The sequence below is a fragment of the Bacillus rossius genome, assembly GCF_032445375.1.
Source record: "Bacillus rossius redtenbacheri isolate Brsri chromosome 4 unlocalized genomic scaffold, Brsri_v3 Brsri_v3_scf4_1, whole genome shotgun sequence".
Classification (NCBI taxonomy): Eukaryota; Metazoa; Arthropoda; class Insecta; order Phasmatodea; family Bacillidae; genus Bacillus; species Bacillus rossius.
The window spans coordinates 3,722,182-3,749,590 of NW_026962010.1; the positions used below are offsets into that span (position 1 = coordinate 3,722,182).

The 27,409-nt window shown below is 43.1% G+C and overlaps 1 protein-coding gene across 6 annotated transcripts in view; it reads left to right on the top strand.

Annotated features, from left to right (window-relative positions):
- Positions 1-27,409, top strand: part of LOC134541744 (uncharacterized) — a 371,288-nt gene that overhangs the window by 322,621 nt on the left and 21,258 nt on the right. For all 6 annotated transcript variants that reach the window (XM_063385398.1, XM_063385396.1, XM_063385397.1 and 3 more), the window contains 2 exons: positions 13,602-13,885; positions 24,932-26,289. In XM_063385398.1, coding sequence (XP_063241468.1) covers positions 13,602-13,885; positions 24,932-26,289 — 1,642 coding nt within the window. The remainder of the gene's footprint in view (positions 1-13,601; positions 13,886-24,931; positions 26,290-27,409) is intronic.

Sequence of the window (27,409 nt, forward strand, 5' to 3'; positions counted from 1 at the left end):
CCCCCCCGGTTCATTCTAAAATTTAACAGCCTCTCAACGTAAATTCAATTGTAACTATGGCCGGTATTCCAAGACAAAATAAGGGTTTAGGTGTTGAATATGCTACACCTGTACCCTAACAGTATTCCTAGTGTCCCAAACTTTTAGATAGGTAACGGTCAGTCCCTTAATTTTAGGGAACGGTTTTTAGTGTCCTATCCGTTTCCGATCTGTTTCCTAACTTCAGCGCATGCGCAGAGCTCACTTTTTTCGGTGATTTCGTTCGTCCAGATGGCGAACCCGCGTCTGGAGCCATCAACTTGTATAGGCATACCTATTCAATTTCCTGAACATCGGGGGGACGTACCAAAAATATCGGTGCGCATAGTGAAATTTTATATTAGAGAAACTATCCTGGAATACATTTTGTACACTTTAATTGCCCTAAGAAGAAATAATCGCAACTTAAAAAAGTACTTGAGAAAAAGAGAAATGCCGTTCCATTTTTGTGCGACGGTGCTGCTATCTATAGGATTTTTGACGTAAAGATGTGTCGGTTGCGAAACGTCCGCTAGAATGCGTTAGGAGCCATTTTCTAGCCTCGCGCAGGGCACCGTTTATTAAAACAGGCTGGCGATCTGTTCCCTTGTTGGGATTCTGTTTGGACACGTCCTGAAATACGGCCCGCGAGTTAGGATACGATTACGGCTGTATCCCAACAAGGCAGTGGTTATTCTTGGAATATGACCTAAAAAAACCCATGTTTCAAGGAACATTTTTTGAATCGTGTAAAGTTTTCCGCTTGTTGCATGCACCGCCTGGTGAAATGACTCGTGTCGACTACCACCACACGACAAACCCTTTTTCCCGTAGAGAGCCTATCGCGAGCCCTCATGCGAATCTTACAGATTTTGGGCCCTTGACTGGGTGCGAGGAAACGGGAGTACACGGAGAAAAACCCCTAGCTAACGGGCGACGTCCGCCACGTTTCCCACTTGCGAAAAAAATTTCTGACTAGCCTCCGCCGTGAAATCTTTGGGGGACGAAAATTTGTTGTTTTCTCTGGAAAAGGGGGGGGGGGGGGAGAATACCGTTTATAATTCCCATTTCACAGTTACGATTTTGCAAGGGCAAGTGGGCCCCCTCGAACAGTGTCTTTTTGATTCCAGTGTGTGTGTGTGGGGGGGGGGGGATGGGGGTAGTTGTTTATACGACCATTGGAGGTAGTAACCTCAATTATTTTGCCTATAATATTTCGTGTTTTTGCAAATGATTTTAAATATATTCATTATACAACACTTAATAGTTAATAAAGTGTGTTTTATATTAAGGCTGTTCAAGATGCTAAAAATTTTCTTAAATACTGTAGTTTTAAAATTCTGTCTGTTGCTATGATTGATTTATACTTACCAAAGATTTTGAAATTAAAATTGAAATAAAAAAATGGTTTCCTTGCTGCGGGGGGGACAACAAGCCTTCTAACTTCAGCCTACAAGCAGTTAGCTATTCGTCCGCTAGGAGAGACACGCGCCCCGCCCTCCCACTGTTCGGGAGCTGAGAGACACCCCCTCCCCCCCCCCCCTCTGAAGGCACTCCCGCAACTGAGCGCTCAGAGGCGCGACCCCAAGTCTTATACAGTGCTCTTGGGGCGTTCAGCAATCAGTATTTATGCTATAGTGAGCGATGTTTCAGTTTTACTTCGTTCTGGAGTGGGGACGATTTTTTGACATCTTGAACATTTAATAATTTGAACTGGCTGTTTGAATATTTAATATCTGTACCTGCAAGTCCCGCTAAGTGTATCAAAAGTGAAGCAAATACGGGATAGCTTTCGGTGCTATGTATTCTATCCACGAACCGAGCGTTTCTTTAGCGTTTTATTTACCACGTGTAAACTGGCTTAGTAGAAGTTTTAATAATTGCAACACTTTTCTTAAAAGTTCTAGTGGTAGGTATTCAAGTAACTTTGTACAAGCAACTGTAATGTCGATTTTAACCGCCTTCTTACGTCACGCAATGCCAGGCACAGTTAACTATCTACTTACAAAACCATGCGTCTACTTGTGGAACTTTTTTTTTTTTGGTATATAACAATCGTAACACTATCATGTTTAATTTAAAAAACGCTTTTATTACCGTCACACAGCATAGGGTATCCTTATTTAATGATTTTAATGAACTTAAAGGTAAATTTTGCGTGCGTCCTAGCTGGTACTGAATAGATGAAATCATGTGGTATACGTTTGGTTTTGCCTTAACCGTTCGTATCTAGACATTAAATAATGATTGTTTTGAGTATAAACTTTTATAAACAATTCAATGTGGTTATACAGATTGTCCATAAAAGAATGCCCCAGTTTCAATGGTATATTAGAAAAGTTTAATTTAGACTATTTACAATAAATCATACATTGATTTGAACGTAAAGTAACCTAGTTTATTTATCACGAATGTTCAAAGCACCTTTTAGTTATGCGGCTCACATCATAACTAAAGTCCAATTCTTCCTTCACTTTAGTCAACAAGTCCGGAGTAATGGAAGCAATAGCCTCTTCAATTCTGTGTTTCAACTCTGGCGAATCATTACGTAGCGGCGGAACGTAGACACGATACTTTATAAAACCTCAAAGGAAAAAAATCGCATGGCGTTATGTCAGGTGAACGTGGAGGCTAGCGAAAAAGAGCTTTGACGTCTCGACCATTACGACCAATCCCGACGGTCACGGACTTCGACGTACAACCACTCTCTTACGAAGATATTCTATTGGGGAATGCACGTTGAACTGAAATTACGAATGCACTCTTAGCAAATCGCAGAACACAAAATGCTGTATGCTCAGGAGTCGCCATTTTATGCAGGTGGCGCCGCAAGCGAGAAAACAAACAATGGAGTACTCGCGCATGTGCTCATCTAAAACAGTTTCTGAGTTACTATTTTAATTGCGACCTTGAACCAACACTCTACAACGCTTGCAGTTGATACTTTTACAATTGGGACGTTCTTTTATGGACTTCTGTATTATGAATTAATTTTAAAAAAATAGTTGTCTGTAAAGTCGGTTTACGGACGATAGTTTAACGTGACAACGTCGTAACAAAACATTGATGAAATGATAGTTTAATTAAAGTACTAAATTTAAAAGCTACTTTTGAAAAGCCCGCCTTAACCTATTTAATATACTTAATAGTAGATTCATAGGTCAATCGCGTGGAAGAGAGATAGATGCGGCGCAAGCGAACAATGAGCGTAACGGGACACAGCGTAACGGGGCAATGTGCGTAACGGGACACTTTTTCGTGCGTGCAGCCGACGTTCATCGATTTATTAGACGTTGTCACGTCAAAATCATGTGCGAAAACACGAAATATTAGAAGCAATACTTATAATGTAGGATACTATCCGCCTAGCCCGCATCGCCTCGGCATGAGGCGAGTGATCTGAACCTCTCTCCCACCCTCACCCTGGGTCCAGCGACTCTCGCATGTGCTCCGCAAATGTTGCCGGCTCCACCCTCTTTGCTTCGTCATCCTCGCCGGCTTCGCAGCGGTGCGCGAGCGACCGGTGACGTCGTACCTCCAGCCAGCTCATCGAGGGGGAGGGGGGGGGGAGAGGGGTAACGTATAAGCGGGTTAAAACACTTGTTCGGATTGGCTAGGCTGTCTGGCAGCCCGGCGGGAAATGACGAAAGTCGCCCCCCCAAAACAACCAGCTACACCCAACCAAATGCGGACAAAAATGTCCAAGTGCCCAACATCCCCCGCATGGTATACTGTTTTCTACTCCGTCCAACTCTTCTTCCTGATCCATCCTTCTGTTTCCCGTAATGCATGACATTTGCACCCCGCATGAATGAGCCCAGGGTTTTCCCTGTGTCTATGCAGCTTTTACCTGGGCCCAACTTAACTAGTTTTAGTCTAGGATAGTCAGTGAGGGGAGTTAGTCATGGCACAATCGCAGTCATGGCTGGCCAATCCCCCTCCTAAAACACGATGCATGCTACCTCTCCTGCATGGCTAATAACGTAATAACCTGCATGATTAGAGCGTATAGGCTTCGGCCTGAGACGCACTTAGAGTCTTCCCTACGCAGACCTCTCCCGCACACTCATAGCTTTAAGTTAGGTTAGGAAAAAAAATCGTTCGGATTGGCACATTTTCCCTTTCTTAGGGCGGCATTCCAAGACGTTAGGGGTAAGGTAGCGAATAAGCACTGCCTTGTTAGGACACAACCGTTCAACCACTCTCGAACAAAGAGATTCCATTGGGGATAGGCTCCATCCTGTTGCCAAAGAGAATTTAGCAGGTTCGCCCTCCATTAATTGGGGAAATTACGCTCAGGAGTCGCCATTTTGCGGAGGTGGCGCTGCAAGCGAGGAAACAACAAAGCAGTACTCGCACTTGCGCTTATCTAAAACTATTTGAGTCACTCTTTGTGGCCTGGAACCAACACTCTACAACGCTTACAGTTGATAACCATTAAAATTTTTAACTGGGGCATTCTTTTATGGACATGCTGTACAGTGTGTGTGACTTCTGAGAGTCAGCCTTCGTCGCAAAGACCGCTCGCGAGTGCGGTGCCTGGCGCACTAGGTCTCGGAGCTCGCGCCTCGAGCCCATTGGTCCATTTATAGTGCACTTCCGCCGGCGGGGGCGCGCGGGCGGGCGGCAGGTCGATGACGTCACCGCGGCTACCTCGCTACGCGGAACTGCGGTCCCGGGAACTCTGCGGGGGCGCCGCCGCCGGAAAACGGAACGCCGAAGTACCGCGTAGACTCTGCGCGCCCAGATCGGGCGTGGCCTCGCGCCGCTATTGGTCGCGACGTCGACGACAACGAGGAACGTGCGACGACGCAGGGCTGTTTTTCCCGGAACAACAGCCGCGTCCTGGAAGACCTTCCCCTGGCCCCTCGCCACCCTTGCTTCACCGCGGGAGGGAAACAACTTCTTCGCGCAAGAAGATTGTGCGGTCTCCTCACACGGCCGGCCGGAAGCAATTTGGTGGTCGGTGGTAAAAGGAACACGAGATGAAAAGGAAAGGGAAACAAATGTACCGTGGCTTTGGAGTCTCGGGAACTTCTTCTCGGGAGTATTCTCGGTATAGACGTTCCAGGGGTGACGACTGTTGGCGCACTAAAGTTTCGGAGAAAACTGTCATGCTTCAGACGACATTGAGTCACTCCAACGTCTGCGTAAAGAACTATCCTACGAATTAATCTTTATGAGTCGCAATAAGTCATTGAGTCCCTAGCTTTTACCGCCAGACCGCCTTTCACATCTCTGCTCGTTTTGTCTTCATGCGTGTTTGGGTCTACCTGTTCACACATGCAGTGTGCATAGCTTCAGAAGAAACCACGCCGTTTTAAAACTGCTCACATATCAAAATGGTGTCCGTTTACGAAAAACATTTAATTAATAATGCGCTGAGGGTGGATGGATTGACTTGCTTCTGTTCTGAAGGACTAAAACGCGAGTTTTCAGAATAGTGTTTGGACATTGAACGCCGGCTGAAGATTCTGGAAAGCGCCCGAGGACCGTGAATTACAGCTTCATCTCCGTTCCTGAAGCTCTGCGCACCGCGCGTGTGGCGCACCGCGCGTGTGTCCGCGGTACTCGTGGTCGCTACTGTCGCTACTGTCGCTACTGTCGCTACTGTCGCTACTGTCGCTACTGTCGCGCGCGGGCGTGCTCCGAAGTGCGGCTCCAGCGAGTCTGTGTCTAGGCAGGTCTGCGAGTTTGCCCGCGCAGACCTTGAACGGTCTGAGGACGTCGGGGGACGTTCCGAAAATACACCTCGCCGGTTGACCTCGCCGTGACAGGGGGGGGGGGGGGGGGCTCGCCACGCGACAGCAAGGAGGGGGGGGGGGGGCTCGCCTCGCGACAGCAAGGAGGGGGGGGGGGGGCGTAGCAACGTGGACTTGAAATACTCGACCGACAAGCTTCGTCTGCAGGTTCATAATGGCAGGAAAAGTTTTTTTAAATAAGTAAAATAAACCCTTAAATAAAAGTAATGACCTAGAGACCTGTAAAATTCGCGGATTCATTTCGCGATAGGATAGAGTCCAAATACCTTTGGCATTATTTTACCTCAGTGATTGGGCCACAGTTTATCTGAAGGACTCTGGGCCAATGAAAAATCTTTAACAGAAGAATTAGCGAATCACGATCATTCCAGTCAACAGGTGTTACGAGTCGGTAACCAATCAGCAAATGTAATTTGCACGAGTGCGTAGAGGATCATGGAGTCTATCCTTTAGGGATTTGAAATCGCGAATTTTACAGGTCTCTAGTAATGACAAAAAAAAAAAATAAACAATCAACATGGCGTGTGCGATCTAGCATTAACTTTGTTAGAATTTGGCTGTAGCTCGTACGAGCACAGCACTATGTCTACCTTAGCGACCGCGACCTTAGCGGCCTTCGAGTTAGTCACTCTTCGAGCAGCAGTGGAAAAGCTGGTAAAGTTTCATTGGAAATGGTGCTTTAAGATTGCGCATAATATACTTCTACGTCGTGCTTTATAATAGTTAATTGGCAGTCTGTTATGTACCCTTAACCAATCAATGATTTCCGAAACATCTTCCCATTTAATAGTTTGCCATACCTTTTTCCCTGTGTGAATCATGTGTTCATGAACTGAAGGTTTGCTTACGCCATTCTGATGGCATCAGGAACGATTCTCGGCAGGGTCGGCTACGTCACAGGAAATTCTTTATTTGAACGTGCGACATTTCTTGGAAATGAGGCACCTTTGTTGCCGGGTACACCCATTCACAAATGTAGCGATACTGGGCGAATAGTGGCAGGTGAGTTAAAGAAAAAAAATTATTTCAGACCCACTGAGTCACTCAGGAAGTGTTGGCAAATTTTTTATTCCAAGGTAAACGAACTTAACCAGGTTCCCCAGCGTCGCAGACGCGGATTGTAAAACACTCTACGGCAATGGATGCGTGCGGGTACACGCATCGAAAATAGCGGACTTCCACTCTTCCGTGTAAGCGAATCAGTGTTACCAACATTAGCTCAGTATTTGGCCGTGGTGGCAGCCATGTTTATTTTAGTAATTTTCATATGTTTAAAATTTGTTTCAAACACTGTAATTTTTCCCCCCCGTACTTTAACAAGAATCGTATTTTAAAACTCAGGATTTTAGGTGTAAAAAGCACAAATTTATTTTTACACTAACTGCAATAAATATGTTTAACACTGGTTTTGACCTCATATATGAGGTTATGCAAAGATGCTTAAATCGACGGGACCTCCAAAATTATAATTACTTCTGTTTGTCGCGTGGTTAAATATAAAATGTTGACAATAACGTGATGTTTTATTTTCCTCTGCCGCATTGCATCCGTCGCGCATTTTGTGATTTCCAGCGTTACTTTTGACGTGACAACGTCTAATAAATCGATGAACGCCGGCTTCGCGCACGAAAAAAGTGTCCCGTTACGCACATTGTTCCGTTACGCTGTTTCCCGTTACGCTCATTGTTCCGTTACGCTGTGTCCCGTTACGCACATTGTTTCGTTACGCTGTGTTCCGTTGCGCTGTCGGCGAGTGCAGTAATAATAGGTTATGTTACAATTGACTAAAAAATTATGGTGATTCATATAACTCATGATAGATATTTGATTACAGTTAATTTATATGAAAACTTGTTCATAATTATATTTAAACTTTATAGCTAAACGCCAGTTTTAAAAATTAATCACAAGTCATCTACACGATCTACACGTGAACTGTTTCGTCGACTGTTTATAAAGTGAAGTGAAAAGTTAATGTGGTTTTAATTGCTTATTACAACAACAATCTCGGCAATAAAGGTTAATTATTCTTGCATTTTAAAAAATCTGATTACTAGTATAATTTCAAGTATTTATTCTTTTATTATTAAAATAAAAATGATTCAATTTTATTCATAAAAGTATGTAATTATTTCATCAATGTTTTGTTATGACGTCACGTTAAAGTATCGTCCGTAAAACGACTTTACAGACAACCAATTTCCCCCCCCCCCCCCCCACCGATGCTAACCGGAGCCAGGATGGTCGGTTTCCGGGCGGTCGTGGCTCGGCGAGGCGTGTAGGTGTGTTGTTGCCGGCGCTGAAGGCGACGCCTGGTCCCGGGAAGTGGGTCAGCGCGGCGCGGGGCACGACGTGTCGCAACCCGGGGGTCGCCCGCCGCGGGTGAAGGTGAAGCACCCCTCCCTCCCTCCCTCCCTCCACTCCCTTCCTCCTACCAGCCCGTCCGCGAATAGACGCGGTGCGCCCGTCCTGGGGGTTGCAGCCCAACAGGCGGGATACTGCCCGAAGCATTATCTTTAGGGTCCGGGAAAATTCGCGAGTTCAAATACCTGTAGGATGAACTCCATAGTTCTACGTACACTCGGTCAAATGCCACCCACTCATTGGCTGCTGTCTTGTGAGACGTTCCAGCGTAGCAGCCTGTTATTCGATAAAGCTTTGGTTGGGTGTTTCCCCATTGGCCCAGAGTCATCCAGGTGAGTTGTGAACTAATAGCAGAGGCAGCACTGAGGTATAACGAGTTGTATTTTAGCCTATCGCGAAATTAATTCGCGAATTTTTCCGGTCTCTAATTATCTTTGAAAGACTTGTGCAATGGGAGTGCATGGCTTGATGTAAGCTTTTGGACATAGACGCCATTGCTAAGCACATGTATGTCTGTAGAAGAAAACTACAAATAACACAAAAAGACAAAAACACAAACTAAGCAAAAAATTTTTGTTGTCAACAGGATATTCCTGTTATGGAATATTATGTGGTGTTTATATCCTGTTCACAACAGCAATTTTTTGCTTAATTTGTGTTTTTGTCTTTTTGTGTTTTTTGTAGTTATATTCTACAGACATACATGTGCTTAGCAAATGGCGTATGTCCAAAAGCTTACATCAAGTCAAAAAACTGTGAAACGAAACTTGTATAAACAAGTGCAACGGCTATTAAATTATATTCATAATCACACACTTTTTAATAAATGTTGAGTGGTTTGCAAATAACGAGTTAACACCTGGACCTCTGTTCGCTTTTTGGCGACCTAGATAGGCAGCCACCTTAATTTATTCATCAATAAATGCGCCAATATACTGCTTTGCTGTTTTGAAATTAACTTATCGGAACAAATAAAATAGTTTTCCAACCACAAATACCACACGCAACAATAGTTCAACAAGTTGATCGGCAACCAACCAAAGCAATGGCGCAAGAGAAGAGACGCTCTGGCGATGATTGCCCTCCACTAGTTGAGGTTTGGTAGATACCGGGAAAAAAAAATTCGCATATTCATTTCCTGATAGGCTGAGATTCAAATAATTTGACGTTCGCTCTGATTGTGTGATTGGTTCACTGTTAATCTGGAGGACTCTGGGCCAATTACAGACCCGCCATCAAACAAGTATCGAATCGCACGTTGACCCAGTTGAGACGCTTCTCAAGTCAGCAGCCGATGAACAGGTGACTTTTGCCCGAGTGTGCAGCGGATCGTGAAGTCTATCCTGGAGATCATGGAACACGCGAATTTTTCCAGTTCCCGTGTTTTGGTAATGGTAGAGGTGATAGTGAAATACGTCTATCGCTGTAGGTTGTGAACGAATGCCAACCTGCGCTGCCTACGTGACGTTTAGGATTAATAATAATAAAATAATTCGATCTTAGTCTTTTCCCGAATACCGTCTTGAATGACCCTTTATCTGAAATGATTAGGGGCAGGCATTTTTTTCGCTAAAAGATCTGAATACTTATTGGACTGCAACAAGGTATACCCGCACCTGTGGTTTCTTCCTTGTGATTGGCGGCCTTCTACGAGAGAAATCGTTGTCTTATTTGACCGAGCCACTCAGGACGCGTTTGCTACCGCACTGAATCACTGTGATTGGTGTTGTTACAATCGATATGTACCCGGGAGAAACTCACCCAATCACGAAATTCAGACGATGCTATAGTGTTTTAACTTTCATCTAGTCTCGAAATCTTTTCGCGAAATCTGCAGGCCGCTAGAAATGATCATAGAAAAGTGCATGTCGAGCTACAAAATAGTGGCGATGATCCTCACAGAATTGCCGATTTAGCCTTTCTTGAAAGGAAAAGTCGTTCGCGTTCTTTCATGCATCCTGGTGACCGAGGGGATTGTGGCGCTACACAGAAAAAATATATTCAATGAGTGGACTTTATTATTTTGTTTTATTATGCTTAATAATTTGCGCAGTTAATACTGGAAAGCTATTCAGGAGTATTCAGCAGTATAACTGCGAACATTATTTTGTAGTGATAAATGTAAATATACAAATTTTAAAATATCTATAATTTTACATGAATATTTTGCTCCATTTACAGATAAAAATATTTACGGTGCATATTTCAGTAAGTATGTAAAAGTTCCGTAGCGAGCCAACAGCTGTCTACATCCTCTTATGTTTATCTATTACTTACAAATTATTAACCTGAACAAATAAAAGTTGAAAATTATCTGAAAATAAAGTATAAAATTTTTTTTGAACGGAAGCAAATGAATGCCAAAAAAATTTTTTTTTGTGTGTGTTACATCAGATTCAGTCAGCGTGATTAGAATGTGAATATCGTTTCGGTAAAGGTCACTATTCAGAAACATGCCATACTGCCTGACCTCGCACACACCTCTAGCTACAGAAGCTTAAATTTGGTTAGTAATATTCAGCCCATTGCTGAGAACTGGAATCGTCCTTGAATATGTTGACAGTGTTCGGAATTGCTTCTGTTCTTGTAGTGCAACTTAAATCTAAAGTTTTTTTTCTTTCACTTCTCTCACTCAATTCAGTATTTCGTTTGCCTTTCTCAGTCGATATGACTTTGAGAATCGCTATGATGCCATCCAATAATAACCATTATTATTTTATGTGTTTTATCCTTTTTTCAATGCTACGCAGTCTGTCTTCGTTTCAATTAAAGTTTTAAAATATGATAATGTATGTTCAATTTCCCTGATTCGGTCTTTTGTGTAATTTTGATGGACTTGAGTATATTATTTTCAAAGTTTCTTTGATATTTGGAAAATTATGTCGCTGCAATGTTTTTTTACAACGTTCTTGAGTTATTTTTTAATGAAGACGGGTAGCCGTAAAATCAAATTCGTCCATATAAATAGACCCACAGAAGTAAAAAAAAAATCCGATTTTTTTTTTTCATCTAATTAAATACAACGCTATTTTATGGAAAACTGTGTGAATCAGCGAATTGTGTTTTTAAAGTTGGTTAGTATAGTCCTCAATCTTACATTTTGTATGAAAACAAACACTGGGAAATACCTGGAAGTGCGTTAAAGTACTAGAGTTTGTTTGAATCGGAATAATAAAATAATGCCAACAATATTGTTACGAAGACGCTAGCGACGAGGCAGGCCAGAATCCCGCGCGCCTGCGTGCGGGAGGGGTGTGATGCAGCTAGCGACCGACTTTCTATCACCGCTGCACGTCTTCCTGATTAGCATCGGCGCCTTGTTAGCCCCCTTCCCCTCTTTTCCTTTCCCCCACACGCTTCCTCACTGAGCGCGGGAATTCTCTGCGTATCTCGAAGGTTCGGCACGTTCCTAAAACTCCGTATACGTGAAGTGTCGTAACTAGGACGCCATTGTTCTCGCAGTTTAGGGTGTTAAGTAGTGGATTTCGATGACGCGACACATTTTGAGGGTCACGAGACCTTCCGTGGCCAGGAATGTAAGTGGTGAGACTGACCTGCGGGGGGCGGGGAAGTGAAGAGGGTGAGTGACCCTTGCTGAACGACGATTGGGCGACGTGCGGACTTGGTGTGCGAGGATTGGTGCGTCGGGGACGGTGTTGTGTGTGCAGCGGACGAGCGAGTAGTGTTGGGACCGAGGCGCGCGGCAAGAGACGAACATTAGAGAGAGAGCGCGCTACTGGTGACCACAACGCCAATGGGGACCATGAATAGCGCACCTACAAAAAGTTTGATTACTTTGTGGACAGACAGTTACATGGTTATAATCTAATTAATAGTGTAAATACTAGCTGGTAAATAAAATTGCAACCAATTAATTGGGCTTTCCTTTCCGGACTTGGTTTTTCCTTCTCGTAACAATACCTGTATGTTTTATACTCATTTTATCCTAGTATTGCAATCATACTAGAATTATCGGAAATGTAATAACCCTCCCACACTTCATCAAAACTCATATATGTTTACTTTAAACTTCCGAAGAGCGAGATAAAGCGAAAGAGAAAGAGAGAGAGAGGGAGAGAGAGAGAGAGCTTAAAGCTGCATTACAGTGGGAGGATGAGGGGAAGCCAAGAGAGGATTGGGGGTGGGGGGACACAGCTGACTCCGTCATATTGAATACTCCCGTTTTCTTGTCTTTTTTTCCTCCCATAAGATCAAGTTAAGTGGATCTAACGACCGCCATATTGGGAAGAGGAATGGTCCGGATCTGGCTTATTTGACCTCACTGTCGCTAAAACATGCTCCACATGGACTCTTCCGCCATCTTCTGGGGACGAGTCCCTGTTAGGAACCTTCCCGCACAGAAAATAGTGTCTGTATGTATTCCTATAAAAGATTCCTTTGGAAAACACTTGCCAAGAAATTGTTTGTAATACTACAAGAAATAAATTTGAAACTTTGTACAATGTATGACTATGATTATTTTTGTTTTACGAGATAATACCTACTTAGTATTTCGTACTAAAATTGGCGCATGATTATATATGTTTTAATCGATGTTTCATTCAAGCATAATTTTTTTTCAAACCACGGGAAGGATAATCGAATATTGAACAATTTGGTTTCATTGTGTTGCATCATGCTTATACACGATAAAATGAAATAAACTAGTAGTGTGGGACCGAGACGTTAAGTCGTAATCCATTCATTCATTCACTTCAACATTGTTTACGTGCACTATGGCTACTCTTAATTTTTTTTTCTTGCACTGTGCATTCAATTATTTGATCATTTTCTTCGTACATTATCTCCGCGCACTATGACTACTCTTTCATTCATCCATTCTGTCCATGCACTGCGACTTAACTCATTCATTCATTACTTCCCTACGCTATGAGGGGGAGCTGAATTTTTGCCCCTTGGAAGGGCAGCCCTTCAGGATTTTTCTGACAGTGGTTAGTTTGTAAAGTGACTGGAAGGGCAGCCCTTCCAGTATCTTAAAATGTGTCTATTTTCGTAATTTTATAATCCTGAATTGTTGCCCCTTGGAAGGGCAGCCCATCAGGATATCTTTAACAGTGGTGTGTTTGAAATGTTGTCTGAATTGTTGCCCCATTGGATGGGCAGCCCTTCAGGATTTTTCTGACAGTGGTGTTTTTGAAAGGTTGTCTGAATAGTTGCCCCTTGGATGGGCAGCCCTTCAGGATTTTTCTGACACTGGTGTTTTTGAAAGGTTGTCTGAATAGTTGCCCCTTGGATGGGCAGCCCTTCAGGATTTTTCTGACAGTGGTTAGTTTGTAAAGTGACCTAACCTAACCTGACCTAACCTAAACTAACCACTGTCAGAAAAATCGTGAAGGGCCGCCCTTCCAAGGGGCAACAAGCATTCCAGTCGCCCCCCGCCACGACCCAAGTGTTTGGTCGCGCCTGGTCGTGACCGGGGCTGGCCGTGTGTTGCAGCCTCAACAGGATGCATGTGATGGAGGAGGAGTCGGGCAAGGCGCCGCCCGCGCCGGAGGACCTGGGGGCGGCGGAACACGCGGCGCCCAAGCGGTGCCGCGAGTCGCCGCCCCCCGCCGCCGCCGCCCCCGCCGCCGACAAGGAGAACACCGCGCCGCCCCCCGCCGCCGCCGCCGCCGCCGACCAGCCGCCCGCCGAGGACGCGAAGGGCGACTCTGACCAGATCACCGCCACCGGCCTGAAGCAGGAGGGAGCGGCCGTCTCCGGAGGAAGCGACCCGCCAGGTACGAAGCGAGCCCGTGCGTTACCACTTCACCTACTTATCTATCGTCTTATTTTATGCGGCGAAGTTAAAAGGGGGTTCCTCCCATTTCACTCAAGATTTCATATTCACAGTAATTACTAGAAACCTGTAAAATTTCGCGTTTTCAAATCCCTAAAGGATTGACTCCATGATCCTCTACGCACTCGTGCAAATTACACCTGCTGATTGGTTACCGACTCGTAACACGTGTTCGACTGGAATGATCGTGATTCGCTAATTTATTCTGTTAAAAGATTTTTTTCATTGGCCCAGAGTCCTTCAGATAAACTGTGGCCCAAACACTGAAGGAAAATAATGTCAAAAGTATTTGGACTCCATCCTATCGCGTAATGAATCCGCGAAATTTACAGGTCTCTAGTAATTACAGATAAACTTGTAGACTTTTTCAATTGTTTAACTTTCACGAAATGAAAAAAAATATATGTATATATACGGCGCATACTTTTTGCATAATTAGCTGCCAAAGTTTCAGTTTGAACGTTTTTTTTTTTGGGTTTGTACAAATAAGGAGAATTTAATTTATTGCGGAACTGAAACTTTTTTAGGTTTAAATGCAATGCCACTGGCTACTTCAAGAAATGGTTTGAATATATTTCAGAAAATATTAAATAATTTTACCTGGCATTTCGAAATTCTCAAATTTGTTACTATTTTCACAGCCAAGAAACATGAAAAGAGTAATAATAATAATAATAGAAATAATAATAATGGAAAAAGGCGTAGCAACGTATGCCGGGCTAGCTAGTACCTATATTATAATAAAATAGCAGCATATAATAGTATCCATACTTATAATAATCAAAAATCTCCCTTACAAAAGTTCTAAAAATATATGTAAAAAAATTACATGCAAAAAAAAAATTCCTTCTGTACCAATATTTGCTTTTTTACATTGGCTGTCTTCACTGCGAGAAACGCTGTACGCTGACTTCTTTGATAACTGGTAATTCTTGGATCACAGTCATACAGAAGCGTTCAAAGTAACTGTACCCAAAATGATGTTCGTTTTTCAGTCTAGCTTGTGACCAAACGCATCTGTGGATTTCCGAGTAGCCTAAGCAGCGCAGTAATAAAATTATAGTTTTAAAATTAATTAATTGTTTAATGTTCTCGTGGCAGGGTGAATTACTGAAATGTATTGTATGTTAATTATTCAGTAAAATACTAAAATTTTAGCATAATTAAATTATTTTTTACTGTTAATTGTATTTTTTACTGTACATAAATGTTTAGATTTTTAAGTTGAAATTAAAGTTTCTATTTTTGTTTCCCATCTTCGGCTCTTTTGCGGATTATCCGCGATTTTCACTATCCGCGGTGGCCCTGCCACTTAATTTCGCGGATAATCGGGAGTGTACTGTATATGCGGGAGAAATGAAGATGAATGTGTAATGCAAGTCCCTTCAGTGCTTTGAAGAATCTGCACCGTGTGTTTCTTGCCTAAAGATTCTGAAAACACGCGTTTTATCCATTTTGACTTTTCTAAGAATACGGTTCAAAAAAGAACATTCGCCCTCAGCGTATCTTAAATATTTTTCGTTAACTAACCCCAATCTGATATCTTCAGCAGTTTTCTAATCGCATGTTTTTTTTCCTGTGACTCTGCACAGGGTACGTGTGCCTGGGTATGCGGGGACCTTAGCGTCCCGCTGACATGGACGTCATTAGAACTGGGAACACACGGTACAACTCGAGGGAATCGAGGAATGAATCTACAACGGTCCATTTCGGAGTAACCATTACACCATTTGCCTGGAAAACACTTGAGCAAGACTTTCAGTACTCGCTAGAGATGTGCAACATCTAACCTCGGTTAGGAGAAAATTCATGTGTTCTGATTTTGCAAAAAAAAAAAAAAAAAAAAAAAAAAAAAAAAAAAAAAAAAAAAAAACCCGCAAAAAACCGCAAAAAAAAAAAACACTTATAATACGAAACTCGGACACGAAGTTTAACGTAAAATTCTTTAAAATAATGCGTAGCATGATAAATATATACGCAAATTGTGTTTTAAACCCGCCGCTAGAATTCGTTGCCGTAGCAGCTACGTCGACGACCGAAATTTTAAAATACATATAGGCCCTAATCAAAAGGCTCCGATAAAAAAAAAAAAATAAACATACTTGAAAAGATACGAAGCCCCATCTTTGTGCCTGATTTTCGGAAAGAAATTTTTATTAAAAGGCTGCCCATCTTGTTAAAAATCCGTTGAACAGTTCATACTATAAAGTTTCCCTTTGGCTTTGTGAACTTTGGTTCGCGCCGACCGCCCCAGATGGCAACACAGTTGTTAAACATTCCGTTCCATTCACTAAATTACTCTTAACCCCCCCCCCCCCACCCCCTGTGATGACAGGACACGTGGACCGGGTTCTGATGGAATGAGGGCCCGTCGTTTCTGCCATTGCGCCATCTCCGCTCGGTCTGTGTCGCAGAGCGGGTTGTTGGCGTGACCTTGCTTTTTCGGCCCCGGCCGCGTCTGTGTTTACTCGGCGAAGTCACCTTCGCTCGCAACGTCCTCCTCTCCTCCTCTCTCTCCCTCCCTCCTCCTCTTCCCCCCTCTTCTGTATCCATCCACTCGTCACTCGGCATGACCCCGACGAAGATACCGCGGAGGTCGCCTCCTGCGCTCTGCCGGCGCGCGGAAATTCACAACTCGAATTTCGCCAGTAATTAGTGTTTCGAATTTTCCCCCTTTTTTTTCTGACGTGACAACGTCTAATAAATCGATGAACGCCGGCTGCACGCACGAAGAAGTGTCCCGTTACGCACATTGTCCCGTTACGCTGTGTCCCGTTACGCTCATTGTACGCTTGCGCCGCATCTATCTCTCTTCCACTCGATTGGAACAACCATCGATTTGACTTTTTCGAGGCACATTAAACTTGAAACACTCCCATTCGTTTCCTACTTTTCCTATCATCGTCCTATCCTTAACAGAATAACACATATTGGAAGAAGTTAAATAGCAAACATGTATAAAAGTTATAGTTAAAATATTCTCTTCGTTAAAGTAATAAACATATTTGAATTAATGAGTGCAAATAAAAGTAAATTTTCAATTAAATTGTATATTTCATTTCACTTCTTCTTTGTATCCATACAACATAGTGATAATTCAATAAAAATGATTCAATTTTATTCATAAAAGTATGCAATCATTTCATCAATGTTTTGTTATGACGTTGTCACGTTAAAATATCGTCCGTAAACCGACTTTATAGACAACCAATTTTTTCCCCACATACAGTTCCGGCCATACATCTTGGAGCTGGGCTCCATACTTAAATTCAAACGCGATGCTTGGAACGGTTCAGTAGAGCCAGTAGTAGGCAGAGCCCTGGCACGGCCCGGTCAACAATCAACTGTCCTGAACACATCAGTTATAGTCATGTCGCTGTTGCGTGTATCTGCGTATCGCTCGTTGAGCACTAATTGGTCTAACATATTTCGAACGGGTATAGCACTCGAAATTATAAATGCTGCGTCCAAGGAGATTATTATATCCATTCATTTTTGTTGTAAAACTTAAAAATAATAATATTATCTGCAAATTTCGTCCAAAAATATTTTTTTATATGACCTACCATTACATCAAGTAATGAAAAATAATAGGGGTTGAAAAAAAATTAATAACTCTCTTAATATGCAACCTATTAAATCCGTTCTAGTTGTTTGTATACCGTATAAATACTGAACCAGTTTTGGTTGTCCGTGCTCATCCGAAGTCAGTGTAGCTGTGTCAGTTTATTTACTCACACGTAAGTCAACCATGGGAAAAATTATGTTTGTAGATTATTTCATGCGAACGAATCTTTGGTAAATTTTTATTTATACTCTGTCTTCATTCCGTTAAGGGCATGCCTCCGATTTCAAGTCATGATTTTACATTTATATTAATCACTGATCAACGTTTAGACTTTTTAAATCGTTTAAATTTCACGAAATGAAAAATTTATGCAGCGCATACTTTTTGCATAATTAGCTGCCAAAGTTACATTTTTAACGTTTTTGGGTTGTACAAATAAGGAGAATTTAATTTATTGCAGAAATGAAACTCGTTAGGTTTAACTGCAATTCCACTGGCTACTTCAAGATATGGTTTGCATTTCTATCACAAAAACTCATTTCATGTTTCTTGGCTGTCAAAATCGTAACAAATTTGAGAATACTTAAATGCCAGGTTAAATTAATTAATAAATTCTTAAATAAATTCAAACCATTTCTTGAAGTAGCCAGTGGTATTACTGTTAAACCAAAAAAGTCTCAATATTTCCATAAATTAAATTCTCCGTATTCGTACAACACAAAAACGTTAAAAATATAACTTTGGCAACTAATTATGCAAAAAGTATGCGCTGTATATATTTTTCATTTCGTGAAATTTAAACAATTGAAAAAGTCTACAAGTTGATATGTAATTACTGTAAACGTAAAATCTTGACCTGAAATAGGAGGCACCCCCTTAACATTTCCTTCTTGTAACAGTCAGGGCCATCGACACAAACCAAGAGCCCCGGGGAAAATTAATTGGTCGAACCTTCCGTCCTAGTGTTTAATACGCAACTTCAAGAGTGTTGCTAAAATCTTACAATTTAAGGAAAAGTATGTGAATAATTACAATCATTTTTACTATATAAATAGACACAATAAATTTGTCATGTGCATAAAATATATATTTTATAACGAAACCGTTTAAGAATGACAATTTTTTAAAGTAGATATTTACAGGCTTTTTTAATTTTTAGTATAGATCATGTATCTTATTAAAAAACCTTGATGAAATCACTCTTACCTCCTTTTCATTTCATGATGTATTAAATTATTATTTTTTTTGTGAAACACGTATATATTTCATTTTAACTAAGATTATGCCATCGTTTACATTAACACTTTCATTTACTATGGTTAAAGCTATTCTATGAATAATTAAATAATTTCACGTTATTACAAATACCTCCCATTATTTAAGGATATTTGATATAATCACATCTTTAGTGGACATGTAGACTACAGATACAACATTTATTAGCCAACGTATTAGTTTATACTAGTTTGCTTAGTATTACTTAAACAAAATCCCGAATTTTTTTTGTTCTCTCCTCTTTTTCACACATGCCCATGTAAAAATTCAAAACTAAGTAAATATGGCACATCCGTTAACAAAACCATTACATCATTTTCCTGGAAGCATGCATAACCGTTTTCACCCCTTAGGTGTTGCATTTTGCACAATGGTAAAATTGTGAATGATGGATTTGGTATGTTTATTATTGCTACACAAAATAATGTATTATGCTTAATTTAATTCATATATAACTTAATACCATACATACCCCTTTTACCTCTTGGGGGTTGCATTTCGCAAAATGTAAAATTTGTGGTAGGTTTTTGTCGTACTTTTATTATTCGTAACCAATTTTTTTATTATGCTTGATTTAATTCGAAGTTAGATTTATTTTTCTTAAAACCATATTCACCCCATAGGGTGGAATTTAACAAAAAAAATTGTGGTTGGTAGTTTTTTGTGTGCATATTATTGATCCCTTTTATATTTTGTTATGCTTAGTTAGCTTAGGAGATATAATTATCTTCATCCATATTTTCCTATTTTTCACCCCGTAGGGGTCGAATATCTGAAAACGATAAAATTGTGGTTATTAGTTTTCTTATGTTTATTATTGGTACCAAAAATAATTTATTATGCTTAATTTTTTTCGGAGATATAATTATTAATCTTAAAACCACATTTTTTCCCCTTAGGGTTAGAATTTCGGAAAATATAAAAGTTGTGATTGGTAATTTTCATATGTTTATTATTTATAATTTATTGCTTGTAATTAAATTCGGAGATATAATTATTAATCTTAAAATAATACTTACCGCTTTTCCACCCCTTAGAGGTTAAATATCACAAAATATAAAAATGTGGTTTTTAGTTTTTGTATGTTTATTATTGGTACTCAATATTATTTATTACGCTTAGTTAAATTCGGAGATATTTTAATTATCTTTAAACCATACTTACTATACTCCATTTCACCCCTTAGGGGTTGATTTCAGCAAAATTTAATTTTTTGGGATGTTTTTGAATACCGGTATTAATTTTTGTACGGAATATATTTTCTTTAGCTTGATTATTTTTGAGGTATAATTAATTAACTTAAATAAAATTTGCCCCATTTAACCACATTAAGGGTAGAAAAAAAATATATATCCTAGTTTTTAACTTAACCATAACATTTATTTCTAAGAAAAAAGTTCATAAAAATCTAAGTAGTTTTCGATTGATGCTTGAACAGACAGACATACATTAATTAAAAAAAGTTCCAAAAGAGTAATTAGCCATGTCCAATGTTCTTTTTATAATTTTTTTCAATGATCAGACTTTTTGCCCCAAACAGTTTTATTGTTAGTATAGATTCATATTTTTAAACCCCACAGTTAAAAAAAAATCTTCTAAAAACTGTAACCGTTGCCATGACCATAAATGTAAACGTGATCTGCGTAAAGTTTCCTGTAAATTCTGTTAGCAATATACTACTTGCAATTTTCGTCCCATCAGTGAAAATCCAAGCATCGAGGGGCCCGCCTCGTCAGGGGCGTATGTGTGTTAGTGACGCGGGTTGATACTGGCGACGCTCGCTGGTGCTTCTAGCACGGTATCACCTCTAAGGCTGTGAACTAGCGCGCAGTCTTCTCGTCGTGCATGGGGCGACTATGGAATCTGAGAGGTAAAGGTGTAATGGCCTTCAGGATAGTCTGCACATACCCCTGTACACTCGGGCAAATAACGCAAGTTCATTGGCTGCCGACTTGTAAGTCGTCTCAGCTGGTTTGTCTGTGATTCGATCCTTCTTTGGTTGAGGGTTTATAACTGGTTGAGATTCGTCCAGATGAATAGTAAGCCAATAGCAAAATTATCTAAGAGGTATATGTGTTTGAATTCTAACCTATCACTGAATGAATCCGCGAATTTTGCAGGTCTCTAGAATGCGGGTGCTTTCAATAATCTGTACTTGGGCGTTTCATGTTTAAAACTTTTTCTGAAAACATGCGTTTTTACACGTTTCACTCTCCTAATAATACAGTAGTTCAAAAAACGAACAATGGAAACAGAACTGTTTATCCGCCCTCAGAGTATTCTTAAATACTTTTTCCGTAAACAGATGCCACTAGGATATCAATTAATCTGAGCCTTGAGCATTAAAAAAAAAAAAAAAAGGCCGTGGTTTCTTCTGAAGCTTTGCAAACCGTATGTGTGCCCGTGTGAAAAGTGGGGCCGGGGGGGGGGGGATGTTTGACCTTTAAAAATATTTCGGAAATCAACCCCCCCCCCCCCTCATCCTTCTTTACAAGGATTCAGTTTACGACTCCTCCAGCCCGGACTATGTGTAATTCTACAATGGTTGTCGACTGATAGTGTCACTCATCTCTCTCAACAGGCCGAACCGGGTTCGATTCTATGCTGTTTCGAAACAGGATATTTTTATGTGTAACATCGCAAGGTCTCGATGTACGCCGTTTTGGTAGGAGTATGTTCGTGAATGGAACGGAAGTCGCATAACTGCGGTGCTGCCATCTGTGACGGATGGCGCGAACATAAGTTCACTAAGACAAAGAGAAACTTGATATAATAATTATGAATTTTAAAAAGGCGGGCAGTATTTTAATGGAATACCTAGTCGGAAATCAGGTCCAAAGACGGGTTTCAGTATGTTTAAAAGTCTTTTTCGCTTTTTTATCGGAGCCCGTTTAATTATACCGTACCTATATTTTCAAAATTTCGGTCTGATGATCGAATGATTCGATACTCGACGTAGCTGCTCCGTCAACGAATTCTAGCGGCGGTTGCGTCAAGAAATGAAGTTGTGAACACTGTTTGCGTGTATATTTATCAAGCTCGGCATTGTTGTAGAGAATTATCGTTAAATTTAGTTTTCGAGCTTCGTATTATAAGCGTATTTGCAACAAGAGAACAAATTAATTTTTTCGTTAACCTAGGTTAGATATTGTAGATGTCTTGTCAGTACTGAAAGACTCGCTCATATTTCTCTCTCTCTCTCTCTCTCTCTCTGTACAATGGGTAACGTGGCGGGCCTCTTTAAGTGCTTTCGTTACCCCCACACTTTCATTCCTCCAAACCTCCATTTTATTTTTATCACCTTTCAATGACTCCTATGACCTCGGCATCAAAGAGATGTTAATTAAGCTCTATAATTGTATGTGCGTAAACAATCGAAGGGCTCCCAACTCTTTGCCTTCCAAATAAATAAACGTAATTGAACTAGAGCATGTTCACGTTAACAATAAATACAAAGAATTGCAAGATTAATTACATAAATCTTTTTAAAAAAATTGGTTGTCTGTAAAGTAGGTTTACGGACGATAGTTTAAAGTGACAACGCCATAACAAAACATTGATGAAATGATTGCATACTTTTATGAATAAAATTGAATCATTTTTATTGAATTATCACTATTTTGTATGGATACAAAGAAGGAGTGAAATTAAATGTATAATTTAACTGATAAATTTACTTTCATTTGCACTCATTAATTCAAATATGTTTATTACTTTAACGAAGAGATTATTTGAACTACAACGTTTATACATGTTTGCTATTTAACTTCTTCCAATCTGTGTTATTCTGTTAAGGATAGGACGATGATAGGAAAAGTAAGAAACGAATGGGAGTGTTTAAAGTTTAATGTGCCCCGAAAAAGTCAAATTGATGGTTGTTCCAATCGAGTGGAAGAGAGATAGATGCGGCGCAAGCATACAATGAGCGTAACGGGACAATGAGTCATCCTTTTTCGTGCGTGCAGCCGGCATTCATCGATTTATTAGACGTTTCATGTCAAAAACATTTAAGAAGAAAAATTAAAAGAAAACATTAAAATATGGATTAGAAATATAAATTAAGTTCTGCATGAATTTCTCCCACTCACATTCACCGTCTAAAAGAATCGCGTTTTGGTCGTAATAGATACTACCCGTGTCTTCATACTCTATTTTTTTTTGTAAATGGAACAAAAACTACAAAATAACAGATATCTGTAAATTTGTAAATTTTATGAAACAAATGCATCACTACAAACTAGTGTTCTCAGTAATACTGGTTTCGGATTTCTTACCCGGGACTTTAATGGTTTGTGCTGCCCCAGTACCTCCAATAGTTAAAAGTTATTTATAAACCGTTCCCTGAATAGCTTTCCAAATGTTCGCAGTCTTTCATGGCCATTGTCTGAAGTAGCTTGGTTTTTGGGTTGTAGCCGTGTCCTTGGCGAATTAATTCACCTAGGTAACTGCTCCCTGATGATGGCGACTGCAATGTCGACATAAACGTCGTTGAATTATTCGCCAAGGACACGGCTACAACTCAGAAGCCAAGCTACTTCATAATAAAACAAAATAATCTCAAATTATTGAACATTCGAATATCTTTTCCATTGTTGGAAAAAAAATATATCTGCTAAAATGAAACCTCGATTGAAGTATAAAATTATGCGCCAAATTTCGGAAGAGTCATTTACTCGAAAAATGTATTTCGTATAGTATGCAAAAATAACCAATGCCATGTGTTGTACCAAGTTACAGACTATTTCTCCAAAGAAGTCTCTTGTATAAGTAGGGAAGTGTTTCTTGCTGCCAGATAGATATATTCCGATCTTGCGGCCGGCATTTCTCAACGTTCCCCTCCCAATATGCGCCCTTGAAGGGTAGTGTGGGAGTATCTTCCAGTTCTCTTTTAAAACATTCCAGAGCTTTATAAATTACAGAACTGTTAGGGATCACTCCCTGTTGTTGACCGGGAGGGTATTAGAGCTTGACCAGCGGCTGGGGCCACCAACCAGCATAGTCACCGCCTCAGCCCCTCTACCACACTCAGCTGACCAGACAGTTGGCTGTGTCCTGAGCCCTGAGACTTTATCAGCACTGCTGGCGCCTTCCCCGATCTCCCACATCACGCCGGGACCCCTCAAAACACCCAGTGAACCCGTGGTCCGGTGACGGCCTATCCAACCTCTGCCAGCTGTCCAGGCTAGTACCGGAGCTGTGTCGTCGCTCACAACGTTGACTCCGCATCAGGCTAGGGAGCCCTTGGAGCCTGCACCAAGCGATCGGAGCACCACTACCAAGTACGAGTCCTACCCAATCAGAATCCAGGGCCTTGTAGGAAACCTCAGCGGTAAACCGTTCAACCTTTCATGGATTCTTCCCGTACTACTACCAACTTGTCGTTGATTCGGCAGACTGTTCGCCAGCTGCTGACCGACTGCCACTCTTCAGAGTTACTCCACAGGATGTCCTCATCTCCTCGGATTACCCTCCGACCTGCCGTACCTCGGTCCGGCAGATTTACAGCCGATTAAGGCCCGAAAGTGCCTGAACTCATCTGGCGGCGATCGCAGGAAGCCCTGACTAGAAATGACAACCACTGTGCGTGCCCAGGAGGGCCTCGGGGTTGCCTCAGTACCTCCCCCGACCACTGAACTAGGGGAACGTATCACACCTAGTCGAGCGGTTTACAGCTCTTTTTTATGCCCGGGGGCACACGAACACAGGGGCATCTCTCAAGGTCCTTCCATTACCATAGGTCTGATCCATTCACTATGGGGCCCTTGGGACCAAGACGCCGGGGCTCGGCAGTCGAACCCCCCAGAAAGGTTTCAATCGCATCTGCTGTTGCCCGCAGATTCAGCTAATCCACCATTTCTGGTCCCATACATGCAATTGAGGATGCACTGCGGTAGGGTTACGCCCGGCATTGTACTCTTCAGATAAGGCGATGATGTGACCAGAGGTTGAGGCTATCCATCCCAACATGGTCACCACGATTCGCCCCCCAGCAGCGGTGCCCACGTGGAGGCAGAGGATTGCCACTTGGTGCGGAGAGGCTATATATTCGCATCCATGTGAACCTGTTGGATAATGTCTCGGCTACTAGAGCCGGCAACAGCTCCGACACCTCAGGGGTCAGGTCCACTCCCGCCTGTGTTGCAGGCCAGCCCGAGCCGAAGACGAGCGAGCCCGAGCCCAAGCCGAGCGAGCCCGAGCGGGCCGGGTCTCCACCGCCCCCGCCGCCCTCCCCGCCGCCCTCGCCGCCGCCCGACGACGCCGACGACCGCAGCTCGGGCAAGCGCGCGAGCAGCGACAGCGACAGCGACGCGCCCAAGCGCGCCAGGCTGTCGGCGGCGGAGCTGGAGGAGCGCGAGCGAGCCGTGAGCGAGTACGTGGAGGGCGCGGCGGGCGCGAGCCTGGACGAGCTGCAGCGCTGCGCCGCCAAGCTGCAGCAGGAGATCTCGGCGCTGGAGGCCATGGCGCGCGCCAAGGAGCACGAGTGGAACAGCATCCTGCGCCTCAGGAAGGTCAAGGAGGAGATGCTGCTGCGGCTGCAGCGCAAGCGGCAGGTGATGCTCATCATGATGGGTGGCCGGCCGGGAGAGGCCGTGGACTGGGAGGCGCTGTGCGGGGAGTGGGGCAGGCCGCACGAGACCGCCCTCAACCCGGTCAACCTGTCCAAGACGGCGGGCAGGCCGGGGCGCGCCCAGCAGGCGCTCAAGGCCGGCCAGCACGTCATGATGGTGCCGGTGGTGTCGTCCTCGCCGCAGGCCAAAGACCGGCGCGGCCAGCGGCCCATCCTGCCCAAGCCCCCGGCGGCCGCGGGAGGCAACGGCCAGAACCCGGTGATCGGCGAGGGCCGCCAGGGGACCATCCTCGACGTGCGGTCCATCATCGCCGACTACCGGTCCCGACACCCGGAGATGGTGCCGCGCCGCGGCCGCCGCCTCAAGTCCTCGCTGTCGCCCACGCCCGGCCAGCAGCCGTCCGAGTCGCTGGTATCGTCGTCGTCGCGCGTGGGCGGCTGCTCGTCGGGCGGTGTGTTCAGCATGGCGTCGCTGGCGCTGGGCTCCGGCTCGCAGATGCGCGCCGGGCCGGCGGACCTGGGCGAGCTGGGCTTCCTGGACGCCTCGTCGCGGCACGATGCCTCGTCGCGGCCGTCCAGCGCCGACTCGTCGCGCAGCGAGGCGCCGCCGGGCGGGTTCAGCTTCAAGGACGTGCTGGTGCAGTTCGCGAAGCTGAGCCAGGCGGAGCAGGGTCAGCTGGCCAAGCCGGCGCCGCCGCCCTACCCTGAGGTCACCTTGCACCCGGTGCAGCACTCGCCGCCGCAGCAGTCGTCGCTGCTGCACGGCATCCTGACCAAGTCGGCGCAGCGGCCGGCGCCCGAGAAGCCCGCCGCCTTCTCTCCCACCCTGGCGCGCCTGCTGACGGCGCCCGAGCGCCTGCCCGGCGGCGGGGCGGCCTCGGCCTTCCACGGCGTGGGCCACGTGTCCATCAACGACCTGCTCTCCTCCTCCAAGGTTAGCATAGCCGCGGCGTTCGCATCTCAATACAGAAGTCAAACCAGAATGATAAAAACATTAATCAATATTGGTTTACTATTAGAGTCAAAATACCACAGTTGAATAGAAAGGAGGTTATTGGTTTATATCTTAGAAATTGCAGAACCAAATTTTTTCCCAGAAATACAAAAGTCAAATATAGAAGTGTTGTATTCACCTCACCAATACATTACGACACAATTAATTACCCGAATACATTACTGCACTATTGTTATCATTCCTTCAACTCATTGTCCATATTCCCGCCAGTTCACCTTCACAACAACAACACAAAGCTTGCCAATCCAGACCCGCCAACCTACTGACAATATTTACACACAAAGAGTACACAACACCTCCTCCCTCTTTAAGTTATTTGCATACATAGTCCTTGAATCTAGCTGTATGTTGTATCACACGTCTGTGAAATGTTCTCTTCCTAAACTGAACCTCCCCTGATGGATCCGGTTGTGTGAATCCTCGGAACGGACTTGATCCTGGACTCATAACTTGACTTGTCTCTTCCTTGTCTAGCCCTGATGGCTGCTGTTCATTCTGGCTCTCTTGATTCTCCATCTGCACTGGTAGTCCGCCTGTTAACCCTTCTAGACCCTGTATCAAAGCCTGTCCCATCACCCTGGTGTGCCTGAAGCTTTTTTTCTGTTTACTGGTACTCTCTTGTCCTTAATGTGGAATGGTCATCTCTTTTCTGTGCACCAGTTGGTCCACATGTCGCCTGTGTTATTCTCCATCCTCATCTGTTACTTCATATATTAGTCTACCACACGCTGACTTCACAACTCCTGACAGCCACTTTTCGTTTCCTCTATAGCTATGGAAAACACTGGATCATTGACGTGAAACTGCCGCAACTCTGGTCCTCTGGACGACTCTTGTAATGGCTGGGTCTCCCTAACCCCTGTCTGAGGGTGTATCTGATCCAACACAGTTCTTAGCAGTCTTCCCATTAACATTTCGGCTGGAGTGGTTTGTGTTCCAGCACTTGCTGTTGTGCGCAGTGCAAAAAGTGTCCTGGCTAGCCTTGTCTGCCAACCTCCATTACACAGCTTCTTCAACTGCCCTTTAACTGTCTTGCCCA